We start from the raw sequence: 9,043 nt of genomic DNA, 5'->3' as shown, positions 1-9,043 counted from the left end.
CAAGTTCGCAACTGTGCAAGCTAAGAATCCAAGTGCTCAACTAACAATTTAAAAGTAGTTTTAAAAATGAACTAATCAACAATAATTGCTTGATGTAATTCATGTATTTATTTTCATTTATCCACTGGGTTTATAAAACTTTGAAAACATTTTAAAAACTACATTAAATAAGAAAATAAATTCAGAAACGCCCACTTTCGTTCTGCGGCGACTTACATAACAAAACTGTGACGTATTTCCGAAGTAGGTGGCTACGGATTGGACGATGGTCTTGCCGAACGTGAGATAAAGCAGAACGCGCCAGGAAGTTTGGTTTTTGAAGAAGACGAAGAGGAGGAGAAAGTTTGTTTTTCAAAACATTTTGGAACTCGCAACTCTTTTGGATTCCGGTCGTAAAGGTAAGGTTTTAATGCTTATATACTGTATCCGATGCGAATTTACTGTTTGAATTTTTTACACTATGTTAGGTCGTAACAGTATTTAACAACTTAAAAAATATTTGATCGAAAAAGCAACTTGTTTGAAAGAAACACGAGCGAAGCTAATTCATGTCAATGCTAACGTTACGTTTTAAAAACTTTGAAAGTTTTTACACAATGTTCTATCGTAACAGCGTTTACTACCTGAAAAGCTATTTTGATTGTTTTAAAGAAACATTTTATTTTTTATTTAACTTATTACATAACATTATAAAGTCCGTGGATGTTGAAAAATAATATTAACGGCGTAACATACTCTTGTGTAACCCAGCAGTAATAATTCTGAGTAATTGTGCAAATTAAAATTTAACCAGTTTGTTATTTGGATTTGTAAAATAATATTTAAAATAACATAATTCCGCTTCCTATTTGATTCATTAACTTGTATGCAGTGCATCCACGAAGTGTTCGAAACTCGATACTGTTTACTAACTTATAACGTAACGTACTCTTTAAATTATCCAAGTGAAATATATTAGGCGTACAAGCATATTTCGTTTTGTGTATGTTATGTGTATGTTTTGTATATTCGTATGTATTAGACTAAGTTATGTGATTCTGTTATATCTTGTACACAAGCGGTCATTAGAGCATTAAAAACGGTACGTCATAAAGCAGATTTTGCTGTCATTTCTTGGTTATTGTCAGTTATAAATTTAGATTTAAAGATAAATGTAACCGTAAGTCTTATTCTTGTTTGCAAAAGTTAGTAAGGTCATTTTGCAGCACATCACAGAGACAAAAGATGGCACCATCTTATGAACATGTGAATAGGCTTGTAATAGTTGGGTACCTAAAGTCCATCACAACCTTTAAATTGCTGATACATTTTCAACATATTTGAGCTTTTCAGACTTTACAATACTAATTGCTTCAATAAACCAATTCTGCTGTTTGTTTTTGATCGTTATCATCATCATCATCAAGCATTTTGCACACGGGTAGGTTAACAGGGTTTAGTAACTTGCAAATATCTGATCCAAAAGGTTTCTTATTTTAAGGGAATGTGACTGGTTATGACTTGATCCAGTTTCCTATTGGTTTCATGAACTTGTTTTTGCATTGAACATTTATTGTTTTGGCTTTCATCAGACTAAAAGTAAATCAAAAGCATCTGCAATCATCCAGTAATGTCTAGGTTTTAAGTAGAATGTTTGGGATTCAGCTCAAGGAGTATAATGTTTATTTCAGGCTTTTTATCTGGATTATTCTTATTAATGTTTATATTGATTCTTGTGAAGATGTTAAAATTTATACACTTGTTTGTTTGTTTCTTTGACAGTCCACAACTATATCCGTGACAAGATCTTACACCCTCTGCACAGAAGACGACAGAATACATAAGTCATGGCTGAAAATTATGAGTTTTACTCAGTGAATACTCTCTGATGAGGCTGTAAAGCACTGACCTGATTGCTGTTTACCATATCGGGCCTGAGTTTGTCTGTTGGGTCCAGGCCACTTCTGGCAAGGACATGGCTTATTTAACTGATGACAACTGAATAAATTCCTCTTTTATCTAGTAAATTGTTAGCTCCACGTTTAGTGATAATTTGAGAAAATACTCTTGGCACTACAGCAACAAAATAATAAGAATATTTTGTGTGGATGGTCGCAATGTTTAGATGCAAACAAAACAATATTATTTATAAATGTTTTATGCATATAATGTACAAAAAAAAACTGAGTAAAATTGACTTAATTTCTGGAGTACGTTCCTGTGCTGTTATTATCGGATAGCAAGTTCGCAGTTGTGCATGTATAACAATTTAAAAGTAGTTTTAAAAAGAAACTAATCAACAATAGTTGCTTGATGCCATGTATGTATTTATTAGCATGTGTCCACAAAGTTACAAATAATTTGAAAACATTTTAAAAACTACATTTAAATAATAAATTCAAAAATGCCCACTTCAGTTCTGCAGTGACTTGCATAACAATACTGTGCATTTCAAAAACATCTGTAATCATCCAGTAATGTCTAGATTTTAAATCTAATGGTTTAGCTTATGCTCAAGGTGTATAATGTTTTCAGGCTTTTTCTGAATGATCATTATCAGTGTTTATATTGATTCATGTGAAAAACATTTTTTAAACTTGTTTGTTTGTTTGTTTGTTTGTTTGTTTGTTTGTTTGTTTGTTTGTTTGACAGTCACAACAAGATCAAGCAAGCTCGGCACACAAGAGGCCAGAATACGTAAGTCATGGCTGAAAATTACGAGTTTTACTCTGTGAATTCTAACATTCGAAAAAGGGCAAGGGCCAGTGTTGCTCAGATTTTGAAGTCTTTGCAAACTCATTGTGATGACACTCCTCTCTATCCAAAGGTCTCATATAGTTCAAATGGGGCCACGGCATCAAATAGTACAGATGGGGCCACGGTCTCAAATAGTACAGATGGGGCCCCTAAGGATAAAGACTTTGATAACCTAGATGATTATGATATGGTGACATCTGAAGGCTCAGTTCATTATAATGATTATGATGCTGTGGTGTCAGATGACTTTGAAAGTGATTCTGACCATAGTGGTGACCATGTCAGGGAAAGTTCAGATGAAGCTTTTAAAAATTCTTTAACTGACTGGGCTATTAATTTCAGAATCACAATGGTTGCGTTAACGGCTCTTCTGTCAGTCTTGCGTAGTAAGCACCCAAACCTTCCAAAAGATGCTCGAACACTGCTTAGGACAGACACAATGTATAGAATAGAACAAATACAAGGAGGTTCTTTCTACTATTTTGGCATTCTTAATACATTGTCTGGAATTCTTGATGAAATGTTGCCCCAGTTACCTAACAGACACACATTGACATTGCAGTTGAATTTTGATGGCATTCCATTGCACAAGAGTACAAACATGCAACTGTGGCCTATTTTAGGCTTATTACAAGGCATAACCAAGAAACCTTTTCTAATAGCAATATTTGGTGGCATTTCCAAACCAAAAATATTGGCTGAGTATTTAAAAAGCTTAGTTGAAGAAGTTAAAAGCCTGCAGTCAGGCTTTGTGTTCAGAGGAAAGGAGCTACTTCTCAAAATTAGTTCTGTTGTTTGTGACGCACCTGCTCGTGCTTATGTTAAGGGTGTCAAGTCTCATACGGGTTATTCATCATGTGATAAATGTGTACAGTCTGGTGTTTACATACAAAAGCGCATGACTTTCCCTGAGACCAATTCAGCTCTAAGAACTAATGAAACATTCAGAAGTATGTGTGATGAAGAACACCACATAACTAAATCTCCACTTACTGAACTTGATATAAATATGGTATCAGCATTTCCTCATGATTATATGCATTTAGTCTGCCTTGGTGTGATGCGTAGGTTACTAGATCTATGGACCAGTGGTCCTCTCAAGACTCGCTTGCCAGCAAGTATAGTCAAATTATCTCATAACCTACTCTCCCTTAAGAATTGTGTTCCATCTGAATTTGCTCGTAAACCAAGGTCAATTGAAGAGAAAAATCGCTGGAAGGCAACTGAACTAAGACAGTTTTTACTCTACACAGGATCTGTAGTTCTTCGTGATGTTGTAAGCACTCCGGTTTACAATAACTTCATGCTTCTGGCAGTTGCAATTTCTATCCTTATTGACCCAACTCAATGCTCTGAAATGTGCGAGTATGCAAAGACACTACTTATAGCTTTTGTGAAACACTTTGTGCAGCTGTATGGCAAGGAATATGTTGTCTATAATGTGCATGGCCTTGTTCACTTAGCTGATGATGTGAAATGCCATGGTCCACTTGACAACATTTCTGGATTTCCTTTTGAAAATTATTTAGGTCAGCTAAAAAGATTGGTCCGACGGCCATGCTATCCTGTTGCACAAATTGTACGCAGAGTATCTGAGATATCTAGGGGTGGTTCAAAGAGTGACATTTCTAAAAGTTGTGTTCGGAAAGAGCATTGTGATGGGCCTATTTTGCCATTTGTTAAAGCAGTTGTAAAACAGTACAAAGAAATCCATTTCCCTGATTTTTGTCTAAAGGTTTCAAAAGGTGATAACTGTGTTAATGTTAATGGCGAAATTGGGTTGGTACAGAACATCTATATTCAGAATAATGATGCATTCATAGTATATGCTCAGTTTGAGTCAGTCAGTAGATTGTATGACTACCCAATTGATTCTTGCAGGCTTGGAGCTTATCTTGTGTCAAATCTTTCTCAAGAACTTAAATGTGCAAAAGTTGATAAGTCTCTTAAAAAAATTGTCATACTTCCTATTCAAGACAAGTTTGCTTGTCTGCCATTGCTACATTTACACTGATATCAACAGATATCAAACAAAGTATTTGAAATGGAAATTTGAAAATGTCTAAAATGCCACTTATAAAACTGCTTGACACTATTTTTACTTTTTTTTTTTTGTTTTTTAGATCTTTGTTTTTACAAAATGTTCCATATTGTTGAGTTCATCGAGTCATCTGAAGTGGAAGTTGTGCCATCTTCATGGGTACAGAATGGTGCGTGTGCTTGGCCATCTTACAAGTCTATGGCTAAGATTCATAAGGCCGTCACACTGCAGGACTCTCCCAATCAATCTTGGGCAACCTTCAGGGTGCGAATTATTTACACCACAGGTAATATAGCCATTAATTAAATTTGATTGCATTTCAGGATTTTTAATTTTGGGGAAGGTTAACAACGTGATGTTTTATTATAGACTCCTATGAGGAAGCTCGTCTTAAACTTCCACAGGCAACTGTGATGTCTGACTTGCAGACCGATGAGGATGATGATCGCCCATCCTACACTAAAAGAAAGAACAGGTTGGTTTGCAATTATTTTAAACTCATACTGTCAACAATATTTGATTGATCTATTACAACCTGTGAGTTTTGCCCTGGCACTACTCTAATTTTTTTATTTTTTTGGTGAATGTATCTGTTCAGGGGACATAAAAGACACAACTTTAGTGACAGTGATGAGGAGATTTTATCTGGAAGAAAGAGACTGGGAAAAAAAGGCAGAATGGAGGATCTTACAGAAATTGATGACGCACCGCATATACCGTCACCACCAATGACTACGGCAGAGTCCTTTAGAACACCAGCAAGATGCACGGATACTGCACATCCCAGTACGCCAAGGAACATTTACAGTCCTTGTTCCACTGCAGTGGGAAATCAAGAAAGAACTGGCTGCAACTCGTCATGTCTTTGTAAGAATTCAAAACGATCATTACATTTGTAAAGTCCTAATGCTGCTAGAAAATGAAGATCAACAAGAGAATATCATTAGTATCTAACCCACTGTTGTATTTACACAAGATGTGTAAGAATAAGCTAAAGGTTGATTTATACTAATATACTTGTCTCTTTTTTTTTTTAGCATTACTGACTGAAGTAATAAAAGCACAAGAAGTCATGAAGCAGCAACTGGACGTGATTCTTAAAAAACTGCATAAGCAAAATAGTACTCTGCAGTGTGAAGACATTCCCGAACCAAGCACATTTGACCTGCCACTGTCCAATTTACTTGATTTGGAAAAGCTAGAATGTCAGATAAAGGAGCAGCCCGAACAAATGAAGAAATTGGTAAGTTCAAGCTCTTGCGTAGTTAAAAATTTGATATTTTTTATTTCAAAGTTCAATTTGATTAATTTTTTTGTTTGTCGTTTTTTTTTTTTGGCTTTGTAGGTTGCCTACTTTGGAATAATTGGTGGGTTTTCCACCAAGGAAGCAGTATGGCGCATCCTTGGAAAGCTGTTAGCCAACTCCCTGGCTAAACAAATTAACTGGAGTGGGGCTAACCAAAAAGTGGCCTTTCGTACACTCACCCTTAGGACTGTCGTTGTCAGTAAGTTGATTTGATTTTAAATATACATTTTCAATACATTTGCAGCTGTTTTTCATTTGTGCCAAAATACCTTTTTATATGCAGGATGTGTTTTTAAATCATTAACCAGATAAACAACAAAATCTACATATAAAGTAATTTTAAGTGCCATTTTAGGTTGTACTTGTGTGAGAGCAAGCATGTTTCTTTTTACTTTTTCTTTAACATTTGTACTTGTTCACTTCTAATTATCTGTATTTCTTTTAATCATAGATGCAGTGCGGACAAATGGCCATACGAAGAGTGCCACTGATAAAGAGGTTGAAAAATACATAACAAGGTGGCTACAACTTGCTCCTGATCGGGATGGAGGAAGGAAAGAAAGACAGAAAACAAATGTCTAAATCTCAATTATTATTATTTTTTTTTATTCTAAAGCAACATTTTAAGTTTATTAAGATTCCCTGATCCATAGGCAATTTCTTTATTTTACTTTCAACTTGTGCAATTTCATTTATTTTTACATTGGTATTAAGTTGTTTCCTTTTTATGCTTTGCACTTTCAAAACCTTATTTTTTTGAAGTTTGAGACTTTTATATGTGCAATTTAAGATTTTCTTTCTTTAAATATTCCAGTTTACTTAATTTTGTTTACAGTGTTAATTATTGTGTAATTTGTAGTGTGTGTAATAATTGTGTAATTTGTACTTTTTTTTTAATATATATTGAAGTTGTAAATTCTTGTTCACTGCAACATTTATTCATCCTTTTTTATTATTATTAATATTATTATTATGTTTGATATTTGTGCAATCCAATAAACGGTTATTGTTTATTTTGTCTTTTGTTTGATTATTTGCTATATAGGACTTTTATACTGTTTGCATTTTATTCAATTGTTTAAAAGCAATGCCTAGCCTAGTACTTTGCATTAACATAGTAGCCTGTTTTTGTCATATCAACACAAATAGTTGTAATTACGTTAAAAGGGTGAGGTGTGTATGTATATATGTATGTATATATATATATATATATATATATATATATATATATATATATATATATATATATATATATATATATATATATATGAAGACTTAATCGCGCCAGCTCCGGGCCGCAGCGCACGTTTCACTCGTGCCGATTCCGGCGCGGATGCTCGCTTACGGCCGCCGCATCTGGCCCGCTTGATTCGGGCCGGAATCGGGCAGTGAGTCCACAGTCATCTGGCCCGAGTGCGGCAGCCGGAGCCGGACCGAGTGGTAAGTCTCCGGCAGGCGACAATCTAGCCGGAACTGGCCCGATTGTATTTTGCTATCTGGGATGACACTAGCTTTTGCCTTGATTTGCTCACCGATGTTTTCTTCTTAGTCCTCTATCTGTCGAGTGATGATATTTACATCTTAAAATATCAGATTCATTTACAACATTTAACCGACACATTTAAGTTCAGTCTGCTTTTTTGTAGCTGTTACATCCCTTCTGTTATTTTTTAATAGTCAAGTGGGAACAAGGGCGTAGGTTTGCGCTTGACATTAGTGGGGACTGGGGATGGGTGAATACAAAGCCCCCACACCCCCGCCAAGAGTGAATATTGTTATATAGATATATTATTATAGTATTATTAAGTAATCCTCTCTTCTTACAATTTATTAAGTTAAAATAGTCATGCGCATAGCCAAGGGGGGTCAGGTGGTTTGAAAGCTCAAAAGTTGTATTATTATTATTATTATGTTTGAATTTATCTTATTATTCAAATGGACAAATGTTCACTGAGGAAGGTTGAATGCGCTGGCCAGTTTGTTATTTGCCTACAGGCTTCAGTTTTTAATTTAAATCAAGTTTTAACAGATTTCCCAAAGAAAATTATGATATAGAAAAAAAGTATTTAAAAAAAAAAGTATATTTACATATTTGAAGAGTTTAGATGCAAAAACCTCTAAATGCCATTTAATATTTTCTTCTAAAATGAGCATTTTTCTCCAACTCCTGTGTGTGGACTCAGTGATTTTCCTTTTATAGTGACAAATACGTTATTTTCATTGCCTTTAAAGTGAAATAACTGAACATAAATATACAAGGCTGAGAAAAATGCTCATTTTACATGGCATTTAGAGGTTTTGGCATCTGAACTCTTGATTTCTTTATTCTAAGAATTAAAAGTCCTAACTTATAGATTAAAGTATTTTTATTATTTATAAAACTGTAATAAAACTCACAGTTTAAATGTGTAAATAAAGCAAAAATGGTAGGAAATAGTTTTGGTACATTAAAAAGTGTAGCTATAATAAGTATCCAAGAAGATTATCCAGCAAAAATGAGCTCTTAATATGTCAATAAAATGTCATATTTATACCTCAGGTGAAAAACTGCAAAAAGGTTCAGTTTATCAGAAAACAGCCTGTCCTTTCAATCAGCTGGCTACAGGCCTGAATGTGTTATGTTAAAATAATGTTTATTAATTGATAAAGAGAGAGTTTAATAAAGACTTGCGTTCATTTTTCGTACAAATGAAACATGTCTCATAGTATTATTGAAAGATGGAGCGCAGGCTGTAGTTTTTCTGACAAATTGTTTTAACCAAAATTGGTGATGTTACTCTGAGAGATTAGGAGAACAGGCAGGGCCATATACGTCTACATGTAGGTGTTTATTCTGCAGTTAGTTTTCAGGGAATATTGTTTACAGACTATATCAGTCTGCTTTAACATTAGACTGACCGTAAAAGCGGTGAAAACACCAGCATAACGGCATTATCATGATGGACTCATTCAGTAGCGAA

At 34.5% G+C, this 9,043-nt stretch overlaps 1 protein-coding gene across 3 annotated transcripts; it reads left to right on the top strand.

Moving 5' to 3' along the window:
- Positions 1-311: 311 nt before the first annotated feature.
- LOC108182121 (uncharacterized) lies at positions 312-7,096 on the top strand. Of its 3 annotated transcripts, none has more exons than XM_073933886.1 (8): positions 312-398; positions 1,762-2,676; positions 4,860-5,063; positions 5,147-5,252; positions 5,376-5,644; positions 5,815-6,020; positions 6,123-6,282; positions 6,535-7,096. In XM_073933886.1, the coding sequence occupies exons 2-8, from the start codon at positions 2,526-2,528 to the stop codon at positions 6,663-6,665; spliced, it is 1,227 nt and encodes a 408-aa protein (XP_073789987.1). In that variant the 5' UTR covers positions 312-398; positions 1,762-2,525; the 3' UTR covers positions 6,666-7,096. The 3 variants fall into 3 exon arrangements, with proteins under 3 accessions (XP_073789987.1, XP_073789988.1, XP_073789989.1); XM_073933887.1 differs by lacking the exon at positions 312-398 and adding an exon at positions 1,248-1,420; XM_073933888.1 differs by lacking the exons at positions 312-398; positions 1,762-2,676 and having other exon boundaries at positions 4,858-5,063.
- Positions 7,097-9,043: the final 1,947 nt, after the last annotated feature.

This window comes from Danio rerio, chromosome 20, assembly GCF_049306965.1.
Source record: "Danio rerio strain Tuebingen ecotype United States chromosome 20, GRCz12tu, whole genome shotgun sequence".
Classification (NCBI taxonomy): domain Eukaryota; kingdom Metazoa; phylum Chordata; class Actinopteri; order Cypriniformes; family Danionidae; genus Danio; species Danio rerio.
The sequence above is the reverse complement of the archived record's forward strand: the minus strand, read 5'-3'. Positions and strand labels throughout refer to the sequence as shown.

What these genes read in the sequence shown, in the direction of transcription:
- LOC108182121 (XM_073933886.1), top strand. Translation starts at nt 2,526, where the DNA reads ATGATCATTATCAGTGTTTATATTGATTCATGTGAAAAACATTTTTTA. An exon ending in GCGAATTATTTACACCACAG is followed by an intron (nt 5,064 to 5,146) that starts GTAATATAGCCA and finishes GTTTTATTATAG; the next exon opens with ACTCCTATGAGGAAGCTCGT. An exon ending in CCTTAGGACTGTCGTTGTCA is followed by an intron (nt 6,283 to 6,534) that starts GTAAGTTGATTT and finishes TTTTAATCATAG; the next exon opens with ATGCAGTGCGGACAAATGGC.